General features: G+C 34.8%; 1 protein-coding gene across 2 annotated transcripts in view; it reads right to left on the minus strand.

Annotated features, from left to right (window-relative positions):
- The window catches only part of LOC309973051 (complement factor H-like), a 93,184-nt gene that overhangs the window by 15,736 nt on the left and 50,179 nt on the right, over positions 1-27,269 (minus strand). For both annotated transcript variants that reach the window (XM_082856971.1, XM_082856972.1), the window contains 7 exons: positions 20,515-20,697; positions 18,501-18,677; positions 14,386-14,562; positions 13,192-13,374; positions 12,905-13,084; positions 10,365-10,544; positions 5,494-5,676 (listed from right to left, as the gene is read on the minus strand). In XM_082856971.1, the coding sequence (XP_082713097.1) occupies positions 5,494-5,676; positions 10,365-10,544; positions 12,905-13,084; positions 13,192-13,374; positions 14,386-14,562; positions 18,501-18,677; positions 20,515-20,697 (1,263 nt within the window). The remainder of the gene's footprint in view (positions 1-5,493; positions 5,677-10,364; positions 10,545-12,904; positions 13,085-13,191; positions 13,375-14,385; positions 14,563-18,500; positions 18,678-20,514; positions 20,698-27,269) is intronic.

A 27,269-nucleotide genomic window follows, 5' to 3' on the forward strand; every position in this document is an offset into this window, starting at 1 on the left:
TGATGTTGGTTGCTTTAATTCTTTGTATAGTTTGAATATTAACCCCTTAATAGATATATCCTTTGCAAATATCTTCCCACATTCAGTAGGCTACCTTTTTCATTTTATTGATCGTTTTCTTTGCTGTGGAAAAGCTTTCTCATTTTTGAGTCCCGTTTGCTTATTTTTGCTTTTGTTTCCCTTGCCTGAGGAGACATATCCAAAAAACCCCCCAAAACCCAAAATATTGCTAAAACTGATGTCAAAGAGCATACTGCCTTTGTTTTCTTCTAGAAGTTTTATGGATTCAAGAGTTACAATTAAGTCTTTAATTCATTTTCATTTTATTTTTGTATATTGTGTGAGAAAGTAGTCCAGCTTGCTTCTTTTGCATGTAACTTTCCTGTTTCCCCAACACCATTTACAGAGGCAATCATTTCCCCATGATGTTCTTGCCTCCTTTGTCATAGATTAATTGACCACATAAATGTGGGTATACTACTGGGCTCTCTAATCTGTTCCCTAGATCTATGTGTCTGTTTTTGTGCCAGTGCCATTCTATTTTGATTACTCTAGCTTTGTAGTATAGTCTGAAGTCAGGGAGCCTGATTCCTCCAGCTCCACTTTTCTTTCTCAAGATTGCTTTGGCTATTTGTGGTCTTTTGTGTTTCCTTACAAATAAAAAAAAAATTGTTCTAATTCTGTGAAAAATGCCATTGGTAATTTAATAAGGATTGCATTGAATCTGTAGATTGCTTTCAGTAGCATGGTCATTTTAACAATATAAATTCTTCCAATTTGTGAACATGATATCTTTCCATTTGTTTTGTCATCTTCAATTTATTTCATCAATTTCTTATAGTTTTCAGAGTACAAGTCTTTTACCTCCTTGGTTAGATTTATTCCTAGCTATTTTATTCTTTTTGATGCAATTGTAAATGGGATTGCTTTCTTGATTTCTCCCTCTAAAACTTTGTTGTTCAGGCATAGAAATGCAACATATTTCTATATATTAATTTTATATCCTGCAACTTTAATGAATTCATTTATTAGTTCTAATAGTTTTTGGTGGTGTTTTTCTATGTATAGTATCATGTTATCTACAGATAGTGATAGCTTTACTTCTTCCTTTCCAATTTGAATTTCTTTTATTTCTTTTCTTGTTTGATTGCTGTGTCTAGGACTTCCAATACTATGTTGAGTAAAAGTGGAGGGAGTAGGCATCCTTGTCTTGTTCCTGGTTCAGAGGAAATGATTTCAGCTTTTCACCGTTGAGTATGACATTGGCTGGACGTTTGTCATATATGGCCTTTATTATGTTTAGGTATGTTTCCCCTCTACCCACTTCACTGAGAGATTTAACATAAATAGATATTGTTTTGTCAAGAGCTTTTTCTGCATCTATTGAGATAATCATATCATTTTTATTCTTCAATTTGTGGATGTATATCACATTGATTTGCAGATATTGAAACATACTTGAATCCCTCTGAAAAGTCCCACTTGATCATGATGTATGATCCTTTTAACGTATTGTTGAATTTGGTTTGCTAATATTTGATTGAAGATTTTTACACCTAAGTTCATCAATGATATTGGCCTGTAATTTTCTTTTTTTGCACCCTCTTTGTTTTTGGCCTCAGGGTGATGCTGAACTTGCAGAATAAGTTCAGAAGTGTTCTTCCTCTTCAATTTTTTTGGAATATTTTGAGAAGAATAGGTGTTAACTCTTTTGTAAATGGTAGAATTCACCTGTGAATCTGTCTGGTCCTGGATTTTTGTTTCTTGGGTTTTAAAATTACTGATTCAATTTTATTATTGGTAATCAGTCTGTTCATATTTTCTATATTTCTCCTGATTTATATTTGAGAAATTGTGCATTACATGGAATTTATCAATTTCTTCTTGGTTGTGCATTTTATTGGTGTGTAATTTTTCATAGTAATCTCTTATGGTTCTTTATATTTCTGCGGTATCAGTTGTAGCTTCTCCTCTTTCATTCCTGATTTTATTGAGTCAGACCCTCATCTCTTTTTCTTGATGAGTCTTTCTAAAGGTTTATCAATTGTGCTTATCTTTTCAAATGACTAGCTCTTAGTCTCATTGATATTTTCTATTGTTTTTTTTTAAGTCTCTATTCCATTCATTTCTCCTCTGTATTTATTATTTCTTTCCTTCTACTAACTTTGGGTTCTGTTTACTCTTCGTTTTCTAGTTTCTTTAGGTCTAAGGTTAGACTATTTACTTGGGATTTTTCTTCTTTCCTGAGGTAGGCCTGTATCACTATAAACTTCCCTCTTAGAATTGCTTTTGCTGAGTCCCATAGATATTGGACCATTGTTTTTCCATTTTCATTTGTCTTCAAGTATTTTTCTTAATATCCTCTTTGATTTCTTCAGTGACCCCTTGGTTGTTTTGTAGCATATTGTTTAACCTCTAACTGTTTGCACTTTTGGCAGTTTTGGGTTTTTTTTTCCTGTAGTTGAAGTCTAGTCTCATACATTTGTGGTCAGAAAAGATGCTGGCTATGATTTCAATGTTCTCAACTTTCTTTTGTGGCCAAGACATAATCTATCCTGGAGAATGTTCTATGTGCACTTGAAAAGAATGTGTATCTGATGATTTTGGATGGAATGTTCTATATATGTTTAGTAAGTCCATCTGACTTATAGTTTAAGTCCAATGTTTCTTCACTGGATTTAAACTTGATTTTCTGTCTGGATGACCTGTCCTTTAATGTAAGTGGGAAGTTAAAGTCCTCTACTATTGTTTTGTTACTGTCTATTTCTCTGTATGTGTTTGTTAGTATTTTCTTTATGTACTTAGGTGCTTCTAGTTTGGGTGCATATATATTTTAAATTGTTGCATAATCTTGTTGGATTGGTCCCTTTCTCACTATATAATGTCTTCTTTGTCTCTTGTTTCAGTCTCTGTTTTAAAGTCTATTTTGTCTGATACAAATTTTGCTACCTCAGATTTGTGTTTATTTCTATTTTCATGAAATGCCTTTTTCCATTCCCTCACTTTCAGTCTGAGTGTTTCTTTAGATCTGAAGTGAGTGATTATAGGCAGCATATATATGCATCTTTTTGGTTTTTTTTTTTTTAAATCAATTCAGCCACTCTATGTCTTTTGATTGGAGCATTTTGGTTCATTTATATTTAAAGTAATTATAGATAGGTAAGTACCTTTTGCCATTTCGTTAATTGTTTTTTGGTTGTGTTTGTAATTCATTTTTGTTCCTTTTGTTCTCTCTTCCTTTGTGATTTACTGACTATATTTAGTGTTATGTTTGGATTACTTTCTTTTGTGTGTGTGGATCTATTATAGATTTTTTGTTTTGTTGTTACTATTAAATTCATATATAACAACATATATTCATATGGGTTATAAGTTGATAGTCTCTTAAGTTCAAACACATTCTAACAACCCTGCATTTCTATTCCCCACCTCATATTTTACATCCTTTTGTTTTGTGTTTCTATATTAACTACTTATTGTGTATACAGAGGATTTTACTATTTTTGTCTTTTAACCTTCCTACTAGCACCTACTACCTTTACTGTATGTTTGCTTTTACCATTAAGATTTTTTTCTTTTGTAATTTTCTTATTTCTAGTTGTGGTCTTTACTTTTCCTCTTAAAGTCCCTTTAGCATTTCTTGTAAAGTCATTTTATTGCTGCTGAACTCTTTTATCATCTGCTTATCTGTAAAGCTGTTGATCCATCCTTTGATAGCCTTGCTGGATACAGTCATCTTGGTTGTAAGTTTTTTCCTTTCATCACGTTGTATATGTTGTGCCACTCCCTTGTGGCACGCAAAGTTTCTGCAGAAAAATCTGCTAATAGTCTTAGAGGAGTCCTCTTGTATGTACCTAACGGCTTTTTCCTACTACTTTTAAGATTCTCTCTTTATTTTTAATTTTTGCCATTTAAATGATAATGTGTCTTGGTGTGGCCCTCTTTGGGTAAATGTTTGGGACTTTCTGATTTCCAGACCTGGAAATCTGTATATTTCTTGTTAGAATGTTTCAGCTATTATTTCTTCAAATACGTTCTCTGTTTCTCTCTGTCTCTCTTTATTTGGGATCCCTATAATGAGAATGTTACTATAGTTGATGTTGTTGCAGATGTCCCTTAGGCTATCCTCATGTTTTTCTAATTCTTTTTTTCTCTTTCCTGTGCTATTGGGTGGTTTCCACTACCCTGTCTTGCAGATCACTGATCCATTCTTCTGAATCCTCTAATCTGCTGTTGACTTCCTCTGGTGTAATTTTTCATTTCAGCTGCTGTATTCTTCAGTTCTGTTTAGTTCTTCCTTATATTTTCTACCTTTTTCTTAAAATTCTCACTGTTTTCATACATTCTTCTCCAGAGTTCACTGAGCATTGTTATGGTCATTACCTTGAACTCTATTGGGCATACTGCTTATCTTCACTTTGTTTAGAGTTTTTTCTGAGATTTTGTCTTGCTCCTTCATTTGGAATGTATTTCTCTGTCTCCTCATTTTGCCTAATTCTCTGTGTTTATTAATATGTGTGAGGCATGTTCCTGATCTTGGAGGAGTGACCTTATGTAGGAAAAGTCTATGGGACCCAGCAGCATGCTCCCCTCTGTAGGATTTATACACCAGATCTTTATGCTATAAGGGTGCCCATCTGTTGTAGCAAGGCCAATTACTGTGGGTGCACTGGTAGGTGGGGCTGGCCCCCCACCTGGTTGGCTACCAGACTCTGCCTCATGCAGAGGCTGTCAGCCACTGGTGGGCAGGACCAAGTCCTGGGGCAGCTGGCTGCAGGGCCAAAGGGTACCTGCGCTGGTGCTGTCCCACCCAGGAACAGGGCCAGGTCCCATTGTAGGAGCTGTGGGGCCTGGTGGGGCCTGGGGTTGGTGCTGTCGTGGGTTGGTAAGCTTCTGGTGCTAATAAGCTATAGGGAGAACTCCAAAGTGGCACTTGTCTCTTATAATGGCTGGCACCAGTATCCATGTCCCCAGTTGCCTCCTGCCTCTCTGGGAGGTTCACAAAGATCAGCAAGTCAGTCTAACTCAGACTTCTTTCTAATTGCTGCCCCTGCACTGGGACATGGAGCAAGTGAGAATTTTTGTGTGCCTTTTAAGAACAGAATCTCTGTTTCCTACAGCCCTCTGGCTTTCCTGTACACAAGCTACACTGGACTTCTAAGTCAGACATGCTGGGGGAATTATCTTCCAAGTCTGTGACTCCCAGGCTGGGCAGCCCAACTGCCCCTTCATTCTTGTCCTTTTGATCATTAGAAATAAAATATGCATAAACATAAATTTTATCTTGTATTTACATAGTAGGCCAAAGATTTTGTCTGTATTTACTTCTCACTAGAAGTGAAAGAATGTTCATTAATTTATATACTTAATTGTGATTTACCGTTTCAAGATAAAGTGGAATAGAGAGATCTTGACCTTGCTGATCCATACAAAGCTAGAGGAGTATTATTCTTATTTAAAAGAATCTTATAAAGCACATTATGCACTACTGACCAATACAGCGTGGGATTGACTGCCATCTCCCATCCTTGCACACAAGTTCTTCTTCATCTTCAATTAGATAATTTTCTTGACAGAGAATAGATATTTTTTCTCCATCCTGATATGTCACTGTAGTTGTCATATTTCGAGAATTGGGAATCTGAGGTGGGGGTGGGCATGATTGTATTTGTGCTTCTGAAAATATTAAAATTAGATTTCTTGATTAAAAACCATAAGTTAAAAATATTAAAGAGATAATTTTCAATAAATAGAAAGCTCTAATAATATATCATAAATGATTAAACAATATTAGACTCAATTATACTCTTAAGCTTGTTAATCACTTTAATATATCACACTTGGTTTACAGTGTCATGGTCTTCCTTGCAGGTTCTTCCTTCTGTTATTTCTGTGGTCAATCTTGCATAATTTACATAAAATCGATTTTAATTACTTCTAACCTTTAGAATGTTCTAAGTGAATTGCTCACTCAATTACGGGCACTAGGTAAAAACTGACATCAGGGTATTTTTTTTTACACATATTGGTGATCAGATGTATTGGAATCAGCTTAAAATCCCCACAAGATTTTCTCCCAGTGGAAGCAGATTAGCCAGAGGAAAAATTACACTTAGTTAATGATCGATTAATTTGATGCAGAGTCTTGGCCAAGGTAAGAATTAGATATGTTCACTGGGATTTATAGTATACTGTTTACAGTTCAGAACTCTTCTGGAGGTACAATTTACTAGCTTTCCTGTGCTGTTAAGAGATATACAGATTGATGAAATACACCTGGTTTAACGGATTAGACAACCTGGCTTTAGTTACGTGACCAGCAGGGTATAAAAGACCCCTCTGTAAACTGTGTCTGAGTCCCATAAAATTGAGATACCTCAGATATATATTGGCAGTTCATAATTTGAAGACAAAGCCTGTCCTGCTTAACTGAGGGAAGACTCTGCATGACTATACCTGGAAGATTTTGGACCTCTCTGTGACTTCTTGATTTTGTTTTCTCCTGCCATACTGCATTTTTATTTCATTAGAAGCCATATGCAAGTATATACTGGAAAGTCTTGTAAATCTTTTCAATTGTTCAATATTTTGTATTAAATTCAGGGAAATATTTGACTGAATACACTTCATTCATGCTAACTAATATCATCAGATTTTCTATTTTGCTCTACATCAACAGAAGTATTTTATATTTCATCCAAAATATTTTTCTTATTTCTGTTTTAACTATCTTGACATTTTTTTCAATGTATTTTCAAGAATTTATTTTCTTTTGTGTCTGATGTTTAACCACTTTTGTCCTAATAATATTAATCTGTACTTCTTAATAAGTCTTGCAGAAGTTGGTCTATCCACTACATTTCCCTATAAACTGAATTAATATTCTGTAAATCAGCAATTTATGATTTTTTAGCTTATTATAATAATTGATATTTTAATTTTAATTATTCTTTCCTTCTATGTTCTTTGGGTGTATGTTCTTTTCTAGATTCTAGATTGTACTTCCTATCACTTTAAGTTTGTTCCTTGTTTTGTAATGCATGCTTTAAACTACAAATATCTTTGTTTTTGCTGTATCCCATAGATTTCAAAGTATACTGTTTTCCTTTTCATTTTACTTAATTTAACGTATTTTCTGTTAGTAAACCACCAAAAATGGGGTTTTTTAGTTTAGGGATTTTTGACATGTGTGAATAAGATGTGTAGCTAGCTCTCTTTTTTTTTTTTTTTTTTTTTGCTAGCTCTCTTTTAATTTTATATTTGCTTTTACTTTAGAGAGAATAACTTGAGGACATTGATTACTTGAAATTTGTTGGGAATTCCTTTATTGTATGAAAGTAATATATTGTTTTAAATTAATTAACTATATTTAAATAAGCTAATATAGATTTCCAGGCAAGGTGTATTCAAGAGCTATAAAGAAACAGTTTATAATTATAAAAAAGTTAATTCACAAGGACTAAGCAATCATAAATGTATAATGTATCTAAAAATATATCAAATAAATGAAGCAAAGATGGACAGAGCTAAAAGAAGAAATAGACAAATCCATAATCCTAGTTAACAATACTGATAGCCTTCTTACTCTGACTGATAGAACAACTAGAAAAAAAACATTTTAAGACATAGATAAATTTTTAGAACACTAGGAACCACTTTAACCTGATCTAGCAACTAGATTATACATATGCTTTATATGAAAAAGGAAATACCACAATGATAGGCAATATGCTGTGCAATAAAGAAACAACAAATTTCAAAATACTGAAAAATTACACAGTGTGTTCTGTGACAATTGAATTAGATTAGAAATCAATAAGAATAAATTTTCTATGCAAACACCCATGATACTCATCAAACTGTATACATTAAATATATTCAGCTCTCTATATAAAAATTATACCACAATAAAGCTCTTAAATGGAGAATAAATTATTTAGAAAAACATAAATATTTGGGAATTAAACAACAAACTTCTAAACAATTGCCATGTCAAAGAAGAAGTCATTAGGAATATTAGAAAATATTCCACATAGAACTAAATGAAAGTAAATTGGATGTATTTATAATTTTTTGAGACACAGCTAAAGCAGCACTTAGAAGGGAAAAAGGTAGTTTTACAGGTTTACATTTAGAAAGTAGGATGGCTTAAATCAATGTTTTAATTTTCTATCTTAAGAAATGAGAGAGTAAAATTAAAATCAAGAAAGTATAAGGAAGGAGAATTAAGTCCACAAAAGAGAGAAAATTGAGAAAGATGAATAGAAAAGAGAAAACAGAGAAAATAAACAGAGCTAAAAATTAGAGAAGAGAGGAAATGGAGAAAATTAAGAGTGTTAAAATTGGTTATTTGAAAATAATAATATTGAAAAACAAAACTCTTGGGAGAAGATCAAAATAAAGAAGAGAAACAACTATCAATACCAAGAACGAAAGAAGTGATATCACCAAATATACTGTAGAGTTAAAAGAAAAATAGAATGTTAAGTGACTATTAGAAAGAATTTTACATCAATCAATTTCATAAATTGGGTAAAATGGAGACATTTCTTGAAAAATACAACTTTCACACCTTGACAAAAGACAATATCGAAAATGTGAATAGCACACTTCCTATTGAAATTGAATTCTTCATCAAGGGAAACTTCCAAAAAAAGAAAACTACATATCAGATGACTTCACATGTAAATTCAAAATTTTTTAGAACTATAAGTGTTTTACACTTAAGACATTACTGGAAAAATAGAAGCATAAATAAATAAAGAGACATACCATGTTTATGATGTGAATATTCAATATGGTAAAGACGTCAATTCTCCCTAATTTATTTCTCATTATAAAGCCATCCCTTTCCATATACAAAAAATATTTTATAACAATTAATAAGCTTTCCCTGAAATTTCTATGTTAATGTAAAGACCAGAATAACTAAAACAATTTTGAGTAGGAGGAACATACTTGGAGACTACATATCAGACTTCACAGACTTCAAGTCTACTAAAAAGCTAGTTACAAAGGCAATTTGGCAGGAATAAAGACAGACAAATAGATAAATGTACTGAATAGCAAGTCCAGAAATAAATCAACACTTCCATAGTCAATTGATTGTCATTTCAAAGTCTTTTCCACACATATTGCTAAAACAATTGGCTATCCATATATAAAAAAATCAACTCCTATTTTATGCAATACTTAAATGTTAATATAAGATGGATAATATACTTAAATATACATACTAAAACTATAAAGCTTCTAGAAGAAAATGTAGAAGAACACATGTACTTCACTGCCTCTAAATATTATTTGTTTCCTTAAAGATGCAGTTGTGTAGCAAGTTCTCTTTTAATTTTATATTTGCTTTGAGGACATTGATTACTTGAAATTTGTTGGGCATTCCTTTATCATATAAAGTAATAAATTGTTTTAAATAAATTAACCATATTTAAATAAGCTAATATAGACTTGCAGACAAAGTGTGTTACAAAAACTATAAATAAATATTTTATAATTATAAAAGAGTTAATTCACAAGGACTAAGCAATCATAAATGTATCATGTATAATATACAGTACACATTGTATATTGCCATGGCAGTTGTTTAGAAGTTTGTTGTTTAATTCCCAATATTTATGTTTTTCTAAATAATTTACTCTCCTTTAACAGCTTTAGTGTGGTATGATTTTTACATAGAGAACTTCATATAAGAAAGAACTATAAGATGTTGAACACTAGATAGTAGATTTGTTTTTATATTGGTTTGAAGCTACTTTCTGTATATTATAGGCTTGTAGAAATTGGTAAAAATATTGAGGATAGTGAGTCAAGGTGTCCTACAGTTAGAGAAGAGAGATAACAGATGTGAAAGTAAAAAACTGAAATGAGCCTATTCAATTGGAATTGGTGGTGTCAATATGATTCAAGACTTTTTAAGATAGCTATAGATACACAAACAGATAGATGACTTGATAGATACATAAATATATATAAATAGATAGATACATAGATTGATACATAAATAGATACATGAATAAATACATAATAGTTCAGCATAGACATAAACACATTTATGTGTAATGTAAGAAATCAAAAGCAATGGTTTTCCCATGCTAATGAGCACACCTACTGCCCAGATGTTAATTTAAAGCCACCAAGGCTCTGGGTGTTGTGTCATATAGCTGACTAATGCACACGATACAATTAATATTTAGAAACAGTGTTTTGGTTTGTTTCTAAATTACCTTTCAGATTGAAAATTATTTGTAATGATAAATAACTAAATTTCCTTGAAAGACACAAAGATACTACTTTTACAAGTTAGAAAGAAATAGAATACATTTTTGAAAACATTATAAAGAAGAGTTTACCTTCTTTGCAGGTTGCTTCAGGATCCCATCTTCCATTTATACAGATTGAGTGTTTGTATTCTGATTTTCCTCGACATCTGTAACTTATGTTGGTGTTATGGTCAAATTCAATTTTATTCGATGGATTTCCCTCAGATGCAAATACTTTTGACCATTTACACTTCTTAAGTTCCTCTGTCGCTATAAAATGAAAATATTCCCTTGAAAAAACTAATTCTAAGAACCAAATAACAAATACAATAAATAGCTATGAAGTCAGTAATATAATGAACTTACAATTTATGCCTACAAGTTCCACCAACAAAGTTATTACTGATCAAATTGCATGAAATGGACTATTATATATGAACCTGAGTCCTGCATCCAGTTTTTGAAATTTCAGAGAAAATATCCATCCTAAAGACATTCTGCATTTTGGATTGGAACATTTTTGCATGATCTACATAGTGAATAGTCATTGCATGAATAATCTGGTCCCAAACTTGAAACATGTGCAAATGTTCATATTCATTTGTTTTTAGATCTCAAGCATCTCTGCATTGCTTTTAATTCACAATCTTAAAACATTAAAATAAAAACAATTATGTGTGGATATAGAATATCAAGTTGCTAGTTTATATATATTTTTTCAAGAAAAGTAATGAAACATAATAAGAAAAGTACATTTAAGGGTTTTTTAATAGAATCTTAATTTTTAAGATCTTTTGAATGATCACCAAAAAATAACAAATACTTGGAATAAGAAAGTGGGTACTTAAATTTAAAACTTGTTTTCTGTATATACACGTAGAGTCTTTGAGAAGCTATATTATATACCAGGTCATTCTATGATCCAATATAATGCCATAATAACAATTTTTTTTCTGGCTCCAGAAAAAAAGTTAAATATGGGCTAAAAAAGCTTTTTATATAGCTACCTATTTCAAAAAATCAATGCATGTGGAAGTCCTTTTTGAATATGACAAAATATCAGTATAGGTCTTTGGTAGTATTTGTTATGATTTGTTAGTGATAAGAGTCAAGTGAGGATAACAGAATAAATAAAAGTCAAGTAGTTGGCTATCGAAAAGTAATAATTTGAAAATGCAACCCTGAAAAAATAACATGAAATAAGGAGATGAATTCAAAACACACTAGAGGCTTGAGAATCAGCCCTATTTTTAGGATTTGTTCAGTGTTGAGGGAGACAAAGCCGATAGTATTCTTCAGGGAATGGTAACCGAAGGAAGATGTATACTCAAAAGGAGCAGTGGTGGCTGCTGTCATCATCCTATGATTGATTGGTTTCTGAAAGGAAAGCAAACTTATTTATTAGGAGAAAATAAATATAGTAAGAAGAGTGAAAAGCTAGACTAGACAGAGTTACAAAATAAACACTGAGAGGAGAAAATTGGAATAAGGTCTATTATAGCTGAGAGGGATTATGTTAAACTGAATACAGGTAGAGGATTAACCTTTGCAAGGAAAGCTCTGAGATCAGGGGAGTAATAATTGAAGCACATGTTTTGGTGTAAGGTAGAATGAAAAGTTAATGAGGCGAGGTCATTTGTGGAGATGGAAGAGGATAAAGATGAGGTTTGGTGAAGAACTGGCAATACCTTGGACCGGACTGTGTTTAGTAAAAATGTAGGGAGTAATAAACAATGAAATTTACTGATTAACTTAATAAGCTCCTATTGAATATCTCCCATCTGTCAGCCAGTCTTTTGGTATTGGCAATATATCTGTGAACAAAACAGGTATGAATCCCTGCTCTCATGGAGCCTGAGCCTAAGCTCTACCTTCTTCTTGGAATAATTAATGACTAGAAATCTGATGAATAAATAAGACCGGGCATCCAGGGCTCTCTTTGAATGCAGGACCCAGGAAAACTCCAGGAAAGAAGTCATCTAAGGGAAAAGTGAAGGAAGATAGCTAAGATTCTCCCGGTCAGTCATCAAAGACTTGGTCATCCAAAGGTCAGGATGATTCACTTACAGTGAAATGCATCAGTCAGGGCAGGTTCCTGGCCCCAGCCCAAGGGCCTCCTGTGACTGAGTTACCTACTGACTGGGAGGGCCTGAGCCCACCTTCCCTCCAGCACATTAACTTCTTTTTGCTGCATTTGAAACTGACTGAGAAATCATCATTGTTAGAAGTTTTGAGAGAGGCAAGATTCCTAAAGGAATGCATGAAATGGGTATTTTCTTAGCTATATTTCCTTGTTTTAAAGGTCTTAAAAGAAAGAGTATCATATAAAAACAAAACTGGTATTTCTGCAGAGATAGTTGTATTTTCCTGGTAACTAGTACTCATATTTTAATCATGTGAATATCAGTAAGATTTAGCTTCACACTTGTAAAGATAAACAATGTTAATATCAGGACAGAAAGATTCATAAAATTCTCTTCTAGTTTATACTTTTCCTCTTCAGACATATATTGAATTATAAACAACAAATGTTGGGAATTATAATTTAAGCTGACATTTTCAAGGATAACTCTAAATTTCAACAATATGGCTGCAAATGTTAAATGTCAATTTGAGAAGTGCATTCTCACCAATGCACTGAGGAGGTTGGGTCCACTTTCCACTAATACATGTGACTGATCTGGGTCCAATCATTGTAAATGCTTCTCTACAACTGAACTCTACCAAGTCTCCATGGTGATAGAGAGGGGCAGAATGGTTGACATAGCCATGATCAAGTTCCGGTATATCTCCACAGGTACTCTTCTCCTCTGGAAAATTTCACAAAAATATGTTCGTCTTTATCATTTAAGTTTGTATAAGAATACAAATAAAAGTGTTGACTTACCTTTAAATATTACTATTTTTAATACTTTACCAATACACATGGGCAAAGCTGTCCATTGTCCATCAACACACTGAATTTTATGAGAGCCCTTCATCAGAAATCCAGGATTGCAGACATATTCCACCACCTCACTGTGTCTATATTCTTCTCTCTGTGTGTCTTTAACTTTCCCACTGAGCAGTTGAGGAGGTGGAGCACACGATTTTACTTGCCCTACAGTAGACATGCTGTGTAAATAATGGTCACGTGGTCTATTTTACAGCTTAAAAATCCAGCTAATGCAGAGATTTTTTTGTTAGTTTATTATTTATTAAATAATTTATTTTAGCATTCTTAAACAATGAAAAAACAATGGTGTTTACACCAGACTCTGTTTCCTAGTTCTATTACTCATCCTGAGCTAACATACTGGAAGTCTATGTAAGCCCAGAAAACATGTTCAATAATCCAGATACCCTAAATAGGTATGCAAACCAATTAATAAATATGGGTGTGTAAATTATAACAATATTCTTATTCCATGGAAACACTGTATCAAAACTTTTGGAAAAAATATTATCCTTTGAAACAAGCATTTGATCAACTTTTTTTTTTTTTTTTTTTTTTTTCGGTACGCTGGCCTCTCACGGTCGCGGCCTCTCCCGTTGCGGAGCACAGACTCCGGACGCGCAGGCTCAGTGGCCATGGCTCACCGGCCCAGCTGCTCCGCGGCATGCGGGATCTTCCCGGACTGGGGCACGAACCCGCGTCCCCTGCATCGGCAGGCGGACCCTCAACCACTGCGCCACCAGGGAAGCCCCTTGATCAAGTTTTAAGTTTTATTCCAGCCATACATATGATTGAATTGACTATAAGCTACTTGAACATTGTTTAGACACACTTGATGACACTTAAGGTAAGTCCCACATTATATAAAATGTCCAATATTAATGGTGGAATTGTAGGCAAAAGGAAACCTAACAAGAAATCCTGCCAGTGTCAGGTTCCTTATACATATCTGTGGATACTTCCACCACACACTTCAAGAAGCAACTGGAGATTAATTTCTTAAATAAGGAAAACTGTTTTATCTACAACCCAACACTCGTCCATGGTGGGTACACCTCTGGCTTAATGCATTAGATTATAGATGCACTGGAAGCAGACAGAAAATTAAGAGAGGAAAGAAATGGTTGATGTCTAAGGTTTTAACTCTTGTTCAGCAGCTGTAAGATAAATATTTACCTTTACATGTTGGAAGATTAGGGGACCATCCAAAGTGGTAGCACTGAATTGAAACTGCTCCAACCATAATAAGTCCTTGTATGCAGGAGAATTTCAACACATCTCCACATCTATATCTGTCTTTCTTGGGATTAGCATCTAAATTGTTTTCCATTTGTGGAATACTGCATTCTCTTTCTATAGAAAGAGACAAATAATTTAGTGAGAATATACAACTAATCATTGCCAAATATTATATGTGTCATGTAAAAATGAGGTGCTGGGTACTGCATGCATATACAGAGGGGCAGCACATAAATGCTCTTCCTTGAAAAACATTACATATTAGGTTTTATACACCCTCTCCATTCATATGGGGCTCTTTGAGAAATATTAAGGTATTGAACAGCAACGTATGTGTCCTGATAATTTATTTGTTAAGTCAGCTTGTTTGAACTGGATATGATTTTATCACTGACATTTATAAAATTTAATGTTACTTTTTCTGTCTCAAAACGTAAAATGATTCTCTCATGTTAAAGAAAACGAATGTTACAATTTTTAAATTGCACACAAATGAAAAATGGTATTTTTAAAAATATAATTGGGAAACCAGAACACACAAGGGAGACATTTCTCATGTATCTGAGTTACAGGAACATTAAAAATCCCTTAATTTTACAAGTGTGGAAATCAAACTGAAACATGATCAAATTGAAACATGAAACAAAATGAGGAACATGTTCAAGGCCATAGAGATAGGCATATTCTAGGTGTCATGATTATGTATAGGATATACAAGTATCTATTCTTGTTGTACCTGTAAATGATCTTACTATTAATATATTTATAATTATTCTGACTCAATTTAGAAATGTGTAAAATTATACCCCAAAATTTATAAAATGTATGAAATTTGTGACATTGCTACAAATTATGAAAAATTGCATTTTTCTTATTTGGAGTCTTCCTATCTTGTTAATTAATTTATAAAATTCAAAACTGGAATTTGAAAATTAGAATTTCACCAAAATGAAAATTCATACCATCTGAAAGTCAAGTCTTAACACACAGTCATAAAGTTAGATGTAAGTTAACTATTTTAAAAGTAATGTCACAAAAAATAACTCAAAAAATAGTTTTCGTTTTGTGTTAATATTGAGTTTTGTAGCTTAGTTGAGAAGGTCATGCTTGATGAGAACAACTGAGATTCCTTTCCGAAAATTCTACTCCAAATTTCCACATAGCAATACTTTTATTGGTATGTGTCTGTTTATATATGTTGTACGTATATACAATTCCTATTTTATCATATTGTGAAAAATGCTGCATTAACAATAACATCGGTTGTAGGCTATTTTCCAACTGCTGTCTTCACATAAAGACAGTGACTTTAAGAATGCCATGATCGTGTTAAGAGCCTCCCCTTTTACTTAGAGTAAGCTCCAAACACTTTACAATCCATTCCTTGCCTACACTTCCAATGTCATCTATCTGCCCCTGGAGTTGGAGTCAATACAGAATGTTTAAAATAGGTCAATTTCTTTGCTGCCTCGGCTGTTGCACAGACCCTTATCTCTATGCCGAATGAATGGTTTCCAACTTTTCTTTGCATAGATGTCTTCCTGTAGGAACTAGAGCCTTCAGTCCCCTCCTATTTTCTAAGCGCTTGGATTCTTTTGTTCTTCGAATACAATTACTTGGAAAATATACTAGAAATATTTTACCTTTTGGTTCATTATTTACCTTAATCATTTGTTGTTTTTTTCATAGTGGAATGAAAGCTCTTGAAAGGCAGGTCCCCTGTTTGTATCTTTCACCATTTTTCTCTTAGCCTACTTCTAGGACATATTAGGTGTTTGTTGACAGCCTGAAAAGTGAAAATTTGTGCCCAGAACACTGTTGAACAAGCCTGTCTCTTTTCCGTTATAAATTCACTCTGTGTGTCTGTCTGAAATCTCTATTTTTAATCTTTTCTACTCTGCCTAGTGTTCTTTCTCCTCCTTCCCCTGTGCACCACTTAATCTCACATGACTCTGTCTCCTACCTCAAAGGAAAATAGAAACCATCAGCGACTGCTTCTTTTCAGCATTAGATTTACACATCCATTTTCCTTCCTTCCTCCTGATAGGAAGTTGGAAGTCGAGCTGTTGCCACCAAAGCCCAGGATTTTCTCAGCAGCGCGGGCTCCTTTCCCTTCTCCTTCACAGGGAACTTCCTGTGTTCAATCTCTGCCTGCTCCCCTCTCTAGCATATCCTCTTCAGCGTTCAACACACTCTCATCTTTCCCATTAAAACAATTCTTTATTCAGTGCGTAATTTCCCTAGCAATATATCCTGAACCTCCTCTTCTCTGCCACAAGCAAATCTTTTGAAAGAATTATGTCCACATGCTGTGATAAGTTTCTTATTAATCATTTTTTCAGCAGGTTCTATGTAGGTTTTTCCCTGTCTACTCCATCCAAAACCATCTCTGTTGCAGTTTTTGTTGCCCTCTATGTAGCCAAATCCACCACATTTTTACAGTCTTCTAACAGGACATATCTACTGAATTAGAAATATTCACCACTCTAACAATCATAATAATGTAATTAGATGACAATTTCCTTGATTTTACTGTATGGCAGGCATTATGGCAAGAACTTTATATGAATAATTTAGTCCAAAATCCTTTGAAATATTAGAACATTTGTAATTACTAATCCATTTTCCAGATTAGGAAGTGTGAACAAAGCTTCAAATAGGCTTGGTTGTTGCCCTAAGATACATGCCTAGCAAACTGTAGAACTGGAATTAGAACCCATCCAGGCTGACTCCACAGGATTCACCATTAGTTGATCTATTATACTTGCTTTACCTTTACACATTTTCTTCTCTCCACATCTATGAAACATTCATTTCTAAGTTTTTCCCCTAAATTCTCTGGGTTCTCCTTTTTCCTATCTACTTTGCCATCTATTCCTCTTTGTCTGACACCTAAATGCTGGAATGCTTCAGGGCTCAGTCTTGATCTCTCTTCTGTTTTCATTCTACATTCTTTCCCAATGTGATATCATTATTTATAGGGTGATAATCTCACAGGTGTGTCTCCTGGTTAGATCCATGTATTCAACTCTGTAGTGGATATATCCAATTCTTATGGTCCATGGGCAGCCCAATCACAATGTGTTCAAGTCAAAAGTTGCCATGTTCTTCCCAAAGTGTTCTCTCTCCTGCCAGTAGCACCTGACAAAGTCATTTCCATTTACCTGCTTGCTTATGAAGCAATGGAGAGCAAGCACGCGAGTCCCTTGACTTTTTGCTCTTTTTGACATCCACCATTTAGTGACATTATCTGTGTTTTCTGCCAACGAAATATATCTCAAATCTACCCTCTGCTGTGCATCTCTTCAGCCATAACCTTATCTAATCCCCACTCTTTCTCACCCTACATGGCTTCCTGAAAAAAAAAAAAAACTTTCAAGAATCCAAATAAAATTATATCATTCCTTTCCTTAAAATTCCTTATGACTTTTCATCAATCATAAAATTAATCCAAATGTGAACATGCCCTGAAGTAACCTGGATAATCTTTCCTTTGCCTCCTATCCAGCCTCAGCTCATAAAATTCTCCCACACCTTGAGTAGAATCCATTAACCTCGGTATTTCCCAAATATTGTTTTGTTGCCAAAGCTTTGCATATACTGTTCCTTTGGCTTGGAACATTCAACATCCATTCAGTTGGCCAGAGATTGAAGCCCTGTTTCTAGCCCTGGAGAAAAGACCGCTGATTGGCAAACATAAAAGAGATTCGTGTCACTGTCCTCAGAACTTGTCACGGTGGGAAAATAAAGAGCTCCTCTCAGTACCTGCAGAAATTAATACTCAAGCTAGGAGGTATAGAGCAGAAACTCAGGAGCAAAACAGTTGAAGAGGTTGTAAGACACTGTCACTTTGGTAATGAGTGAGTCTTTGGACTTCAAAATTTCCCCTCCACCCAGTTTACATTAAAGCAGAAGGAGACATCTTGATTTTAATCATCATGCCTTAATAATGACTCTAGATCAGTCAAATTTGGTAAAAATAAAACATTTTTGATGATTATTGTTAATTATGTTCATCTTGAAAAGAATAACAGCTGTAAAGGAGTTCTTACCATAACATGCAGGTCTATCAGACCAACCATTTTCACCACACACTATGGAGCCTGTGGTGTGTCCATCTCGGCTCTCATGCCCATCAAGGCATTCGTAGTCCAGGCTGTCATTGAGTTTAAACCATGTGCCATCACTTCTGGCTCTGGCATTCTCAAATACTGGCATATCACAGGATTCTAAGGGATAATGGAATAAAAATATTTCATTTCTAATATTATTTAGTGGGCAATCTGATTAAGTTTCATCTCAAGGGGAAAGGGGGCTTTACCAATTAGTATGTGCTAATAAATTATGATGCAAAAATAATCCAAGAATACCAGTGATAGATCACTGTCCTGGAATAGTTACTCAAAATGAAAAAAGTATGTTTCTGTTATTGTTTTTTTTTTTGTCTGCAACACACGGCTTGCGGGATCTTAATTCCCTGACCAGGGATCGAAACTGTGCCCCCTGTAGTGGGAGTGCAGAGCCCTAACCACTGGATAGCCAGGGAATTCCTGAAAAAATATGTTTCTACACAACATTTTTCTCAACACTTAATGTCTCTGAAATATTTCTTTTATGAACATTTTTCTCAATTTAATTATACTTATGCATTTTTCCCAGGCTAGTAATAAAATAAGCCATTACAGATGTATTGTACTATTTTTGTAACAGCATTTTCTGAATTAATATGCTGAACTTATTAGCAGTTGTGACATATATGCCAGAGAAAAATCGATTAATTGAAAAAAAGAGTAATTTTCAACAAGGTAAGTAAATTTTTAAACATTCTATAGAATTCTACTTTAAAACACTAATATTTAAAGTCACATGCTGATTTTGCTTTCCCAAATATATTTCTAATGGTTGTGTATTCTTTTATATTTATCAAGGTTGAATGCAGAAGTAGTTCTATTATTTATAACAATTTACAAGAAAGTAAAATGTTTCTTTACAAGAAAGTAAAATTGAACAGTATCAATTTTCACTAACACTGTAATAGAGTGATGTTAATAAAGGTTTAAATAATTAATCTCAAATTTCATAATGTGTTATGTAGCCAGCCAGCTTAAAACTTTAAAAAATTAAAGCAAAACTATACTAGGAAAAACAAAAGTAATAGAGAAGTTTTCTCTTCCATGAAAAGAGTGTTAGAATGGAAAATTGGTCGCATATTAGTACGAAGTGAGTTTGATATGGGGGCAAGTTTTATCATTTTCTCTTTGGCTAGTGCCCATATTAAGCATAGACATTGGAAAGAAAAATAAATAAAATGTAAACAGTAGAAAGCGATATTTTAAATATCCACTTCACTTGACGTGACTATGTAAAATATCACTTCAAAAATATCATTGTGCAGCTTTGGGGTGAATAAGATAAACTCAGCAAATTTTCCTTAGAAAATCGTCGTAAACGTCTGTGTGGTGGGACAGAAAAACCTCTCAGCACAGCAGAATTTGGTATATCTAGAAGTGTTTCTGTGTCTCCACTTACTAGATGTTTATGAAGATTTCCTAACAGAGAGAATTTTTCTCAAGTGGATCTACCCTACAGTTTCAAACATATAAATTTTACAAGTTATATTATTTGAAGATTATGCACTATGGACTCATATCTTCACTTAAAAACATAACCTTTAGGCTTAGGAGGAAAGATTCTGACATAAAAGTCTCAAAAAATAAAATCAGATGCAATCGGCATAAAGGATTCAGGTTAAAATAAATAAGTTTATACCAGAATATAGGTATGTCTCCTAGCTAAATTAGTTTATAATCACGGGATGTGTTAAAGTGAAAAAACCTTGAAGTGAAGGATGCAATGATATTCTACCCTACTAGTAATTAATCATAAAAGGTAAAAAATGATACACATTTTAAAATTTATCTTTTCAAATACAGCCATGGGACCACATCAACACCTCATACCACCCCACCCCAGCAAAAAAAAAAAAAGGGTAAAAAGAATGAAGTTAAAGAAAACTTCTCTAGAGTGATCATTAGGATAATGAATACAAAATAATCAATTACTTACTAATGCATACAGGTTGCATTGACCATCCACTTTTCAGACATGTAATTAATCCTGATGTATTACCATCTGCTGTTACATATCCTGATTTACACTCATACTTTGTTTGTTTATTTAAAGGATATGTAAAGGCAGCTTCAGAAAAAAATCCGTTCTTAATTTGTATATCTGATTTTGAACATGTTTCTAAAAGGGAGAAAGCATAAAGAAAAGATAAGCATTTTATAAGGATGCAAATAATATAACTATAGAAAAATGGGGAGTCATTTATAAATGTAAACCTAGAAAAATTCTAATCATTTAAGTTCTTGTGTGAGAGAAAAAAATCTACGAGTTTCCAAAGATATTAAATCAAGACACTTTATTCATGTTTTTAGAACAAAGCAAGATTTAAAGTACTCAGAATCCTTACTAGGAAATTATTAGAAATCTGTTTGTCTAATGGATCTGGAATCCTACAGCATGTCAGAACTCTATTAACAATGGGTTTCCTTTCCTGGGACTTGTTCAAAACATTGCTTATTCTGGATCTCTTAAGCAACCCAGAACACAGTTAACAAATTGGGGTATCTCAGATCAGGTGATGATCTCGGAATCTTCCACCACAGTTACCATAGCCTTTGTATCTGAGAATTTGAAATGTTTGTCATCAAAACTGGGTGCTTAAAGCCATGTCAATATATGGAGTTCAATGGAGATGACAATGATCAACACATGTATTCAGTCTACAAAGGACTTAATGATGCTTCGTCAAACTATGTATAACTAAACTTGAAATAGTAAAGTACACTTCTGTCACTTACTAGGTCTCTTCACAGAGTTCAGCTTCATTTATTAAATAACTCGTGGATAAAGAAGAAATCAAAAGAGAAAACTTTGAATATTTTGAATTGAATGAAAATAAAAACATAAGTAAAATTTTATGAGATTTATGAAATGACACGAAAGTGTGCTGAGAGGGGAATTTTAACATTAAATAGCAATAATAGAAAATAATAAAGATTGAAAATCTGTAATAGAAAACAATGATTGAAAATCAATAATTATTTTTACTTAAAAACTATAAAAAGAAAAGCAAACAAACACAACATATATAAATTTGAAAGAATAGAGTGACATTAGTAAGATGGTGGAATAGGATGCCTCGACCTCTCCCCACAGACACACTGAATTAACAGCTATGCACGTATCAGCTCCCCTTATTCAAAACACGGGTTGAGAGGCTCCTGCGTTCAAGGCAAGTGAGAAAATGCTAAAATCCTAACTGTTAGGAAAAACTGAGACACACTCTCACAATAAATCCCACCTAGGCACAGCACCATATAATTGGGAGGGAACCCTCAACTCCCAGCTTCTCCTGGAGGAGCAAAGAGTTTGAACCACAATCTAGGGCTCCAGTTTTCCAACTGCTAGTCCAGGGTCTGGCTTCTAACTCACCTGCCTCTGGGAGGGCCCAGCATTTCCAGTCTCCTGGGACTACTGAGGACAAAGTGGAATGGCTGTGCTAGCACTGCTCACAGGTCATCCCCTACCTTAGTGCAAAGGGAGCAGCTCCCAGTTTCTCCATGGAAGGAGTTAGACTACACATCTAGACCCTCATCCTTTTTTTTTTTTTTTTTTTTAACATCTTTATTGGAGTATAATTGCTTTACAATGGTATGTTAGTTTCAGCTTCACAACAAAATGAATCAGTTATATATATACATATATTCCCATATCTCTTCCCGCTTGCGTCTCCCTCCCTCCCACCCTCCCTATCCCACCCCTCCAGGCGGTCACAAAGCACCGAGCTGATCTCCCTGTGCTATGCGGCTGCTTCCCACTAGCTATCTACCTTACGTTTGGTAGTGTATATATGTCCATGCCTCTTTATCGCTTTGTCACCGTTTACCCTTCCCCCTCCCCATAGCCTCAAGTCCATTCTCTCCTCATCCTTTTTTTTTTTTTTTTTTTTTTGTGGTATGCAGGCCTCTCACTGTTGTGGCCTCTCCCATTGCGGAGCACAGCCTCCGGATGCACAGGCTCATCGGCCATGGCTCACGGGCCCAGCCGCTCCGCGGCATGTGGGATCCTCCCAGACCAGGGCACGAACCCGTGTCCCCTGCATCGGCAGGCAGACTCTCAACCACTGCGCCACCAGGGAAGCCCTAGACCCTCGTCTTTTCTGGCTGCTGCCTAAGGAACTGGCTCCTAACTAACCTCTCTCTGAGAGCTGATGAAGCCCAGAATTTGTTGATGCCTGGGGACTACAGAGAGCAAAAGCATGGTTTGGAAGAGCACAGGGTTTGAAGGAGCATGCAGGCATTTCCACAGCCCTTCTCCCCAGCTCAGTGCAGAGTGAGTGAGGGGATAAAGTCCAGCTCCCAGCTTCAGCAGCTTTTCTGGCTTCTAGGTCACCTGTCTCAGGACATAGATGGGAGTTGGCATACTCTAGACCCCTGGAAGATGCTAGGTACAAAGACAGCAGTTTGGATGAGCATAGAGGTTAGAGAGGCATCCAGAATCTCTGGCCAGGCTGACTGATGAAGGCTTTCTACTTATGAGTCCAGTCTGTGAAGACTAGGAGGTGTGGGTGTTTCATCTAATGCACAGATATCAACACAGAGATTCGAGAAAAATAATAATAGAGAAATACGTTCCAGTCAGAAGAACAAGATAAGTATCTATAAACCAACACTAACTAAATGTAGATCACCTGTGATTTCCCCAACAGAGATTCAAAATAGCAGTCAGAGAGCAAAAAATTTGACAAAAGAGTAAAGCAGAGGTGGTTTGGGCCTGACATAGGTCCCAGGTGAGTGTCACGGGCAGCTCCCATGTCCAAGCCTAAGTACTCAGCTTCTTCCCTTGCTTCTGATGTTCGCCCTCTTGTAACTAAAGCTTGTGGGTTTATTACTAGGGAATATTTAGAAATAAAATACATTTTTCAGTGGCAAAAAACCCCCAAAACAAACAGAACCCCCAAAACCCACAAAATAGCCATCATAAACATGCTTTACCAAGGACAGGAGGGCAATACATGTACAAAGTAAGAATTTCAGCGGAGAGATAGAAAATATAAAAATTACCAAAAGAGAAATGGTAGAACTGGAAAATGTGATAAATAAACTGAAAAATTAAATAAAGGGGTTCAACAACGGACTAGAACAAGCAGAAAAGAGGATCAGTGGACGCAGAGGTCACTAAAAGTAATTGACTCAGAAGAGCAAAAAGAAAAAAACAGTAAAAAAGTGATCATAGGTTACGGCACTTATGGGACACTGCCAAAACGATCACTATATATGTTACAGAAGACTGAGAGGGACAATAGAGAGGGAAAGGGGCAGAAAACTGAATCAAACATATTAAAACAACTGAAAATGCACTAAATCTGGGAAAGGAAACAGACATTCAGATCCACTAAGCCCGAATGAAGTGAGATGAACTGCAAAAAAATACAACCCCCCCCCGACTGATACACATAATCAGATTGTCTAGAGTCAAAGACAAAGTAAAATATTGAATCAGCAATAGGAAACATCACAAAGAAGGGAACCGTAAAACCACCACGTGACTTTACAGCAGAAACGCTGAAGGCCAGAAGGGAGTGGGATGATACACTCAAAGTGCTAAAAGAAAAAACTGCTAAGAATACTATACCAGCAAATTGGACCATCACAAATAAAGGGGAGGTACAAATATGACCAGACACACAAATGCTTAGGGAGTTTATCGCCACTAGATGTGCATACCAAGAAATGTTAAAGGCAGTTCTTCAAGTCAAAAAAGAAGGGTGCTAAACACCAGCACAATAGCATAAGAAAGTATGACACTCACTGGTAATGGTAAATATAGAGACAAATATAGAATACAGTGATGGGTAAATAAGTTTTTTTAAAAATAGGTCTTTATTGGCGTATAATTGCTTCACAATACTGTGTTAGTTTCTGTTGTACAACAAAGTGAATCAGCCATATGCATACATATGACCCCATATCCCCTTCCTCCTGAGCCTCCCTCCCACCATCCGTATCCCACCCCTCTAGGTCACTGCAAAGCACCGAGCTGATCTCCCTGTGCTATGCTGCTGCTTCCCACTAGCTATTTTACATTTGGTAGTGTATATATGTCGATGCTACCCTTACTTTGGCCTAGCTCCCCCTCCCACCCCGTGTCCTCAAAGTCCATTCTCTATGTCTACATCTTTATTCCTGCCCTGCAACTAGGTTCATCAGTACCCTTTTTTCTAAATATAGATTCCATATATATGTGTTAGCATACAGTATTTTTTTTTCTCTTTCTGACTTATTTCACTCTGTATGACAGACTCTTAGGTCCATCCACCTCACTAAAAATAACTCAATTTCGTTTCTTTTTATGGTTGAGTAATATTCCATTGTATATATGTGCCACATCTTCTTTATCCATTCATCTGTCGATGGACATTTAGGTTGCTTCATCTCCTGGCTATTGTAAATAGTGTTGCAATGAACATTGTGTGGTACATGTCTCTTTTAGAATTATGGTTTTCTCAGGGTATATGCCTAGTAGTGGGATTTCTGGGTCATATGGTAGTTCTATTTTTAGTTTTTGAAGGAACCTCCTTACTATTTTCCATAGTGGTTGTATCAATTTACATTCCCACCAACAGTGCAAGAGGGTTCCCTTTTCACCACACCCTTTCCAGCATTTATTGTTTCTAGACTTTTTGATAATGGCCATTCTGACTGGTGTGAGGTGATACCTCATTGCAGTTTTGATTTGCATTTCTCTAATAATTAGTGATGTTGAGCATCTTTTCATGTGCCTCTTGGCCATCTGTATGTTTTCTTTGTTGAAATGTCTATTTAGGTCTTCTGCTCATTTTTTAACTGGATTTTTTGTTTTTTTGATATTGAGCTCCATGAGCTGTTTGTATATTTTGGAGATTAATCCTTTCTCTGTTGTTTCTTTGCAAATATTTTCTCCCATTCTGAGGGTTGTCTTTTTGTCTTGTTTATGGTTTCCTTTGCTGTGCAAAAGCTTTTAAGTTTAATTATGTACCATTTGTTTATTTTTGTTTTTATTTCTGTTACTCTAATAGGTGGGTGAAAAAAGATCTTGTTGTGGTTTATATCAAAGAGTGTTTTTCCTCTAAGAGTTTATAGTGTCTGGTCTTACATTTAAGTCTTTAATCCATTTCGAGTTTATTTTTGTGTATGGTGCTAAGGTGTGTTCTAATTTCATTCTTTTACATGTAGCTGTACCGTTTTCCCAGCACCATTTATTAAAGAGGCTGTCTTTTCTCTATTGAATGTTCTTGCCTCCTTTGTCATAACTTAGTTGCCCATATGTGTGTGGGTTTATCTCTGGGCATTCTGTGCTGTGGCATTGATCTATATTTCTGTTTTTATGCCAGTACCATACTGTCTTGATTACTGTAGCTTTGTGGTATAGTTTGAAGTCGGGGAGGCTGATTCCTCCAACTCCGTTTTTCTTTCTCAAGATTGTTTTGGCTATTTGGTGTCTTTTGTGTTTCCCTACAAATTGTAAAATTTTTTGTTCTAATTCTGTGAAGAATGCCATTGGTAGTTTGATAGGGATTGCATTGAATCTGTAGATTGCTTTGGGTAATGTAGTCATTATCACAATATTGATTCTTCCAATCCAAAAACATGATATATTTCTCCATCTGTTTATGTCATCTTTGATTTCTTTCATTAGTGTTTTATAGTTTTCTGAGTACAAGTCTTTTGCCTCCTTAGGCAGGTTTATTCCTAGATATTTTATTCTTTTTGTTGCAATGGTAAATGGGAGTGTTTCCTTAACTTCTCTTTCAGATTTTTCATTGTTGGTGTATAGGAATGCCAGAGATTTCTGTGCATTAACTTTGTATCCTGCAAGTTTACCAAATTCCTTTATTAGTTCTAGTAGTTTTCTGGTGTCATCTTTAGGATTTTCTATGTATAGTATCATGTCATTTGTGAAAACTGACAGTTTTACTTCTTCTTTTCCAATGTATATTCCTTTTATTTCTTTTTCTTCTCTGATTGCCATGGCTAGGACTTCCAAAACTATGTTGAAGAAGAGTGGCAAGAGTGAACATCCTTGTCTTGCTCCTGATCTTAGTGGAAATGCTTTCAGTTTTTCATAATTATGATGCTTGCTGTGGGTTTGTCATATATGGCCTTTATTATATTGAAGTAAGTTCCTTCTATGCCCATTTTCTGGAGAGTTTTTATCATAAATTGCTGTTGAATTTTGTCAAAAGAGTTTTCTGCATCTATTGAGATGATCAAATGGTTTTTATTCCTTAATTTGTGAATGTGGTGTATCACACTGCTTGATCTGCGTATATTGAAGAATACTTTCATCCCTGGGATAAATCCCACTTGATCATGGTGTATGATCCTTTAAATGTGCTGTTGGATTCTGTTTGCTAGTATTCTGTTGAGGATTTTTGCATCTATGTTCATCAGTGATATTGGCCTGTAACTTTCTTTCTCTGTGATATCTTTGTCTGGTTTTGGTATCAGGGTGATGGTGACTTCAGAGAATGAGCTTGGGTGTGTATCTTTCTCTTCAATTTTTTGGGAGCATTTGAGAAGGATGGGTGTTAGCTCTTTCCTAAAAGTTTGATAGAATTTTCCCATGAAGCCAGCTGCCCTGGACTTTTGTTTGTTGGAAGATTTTTAATTACAATTTCAATTCCATTATTTGTGATTGTTCTGTTTATATTTTCTATTTCTTCCTGGTTCAGTCTTGGAAGGTTGTATCTTTCTAAGAATTTGTCCATTTCT

This window comes from Leucopleurus acutus, assembly GCF_964270905.1.
Source record: "Leucopleurus acutus genome assembly, chromosome: 2".
NCBI lineage: Eukaryota > Metazoa > Chordata > Mammalia > Artiodactyla > Delphinidae > Leucopleurus > Leucopleurus acutus.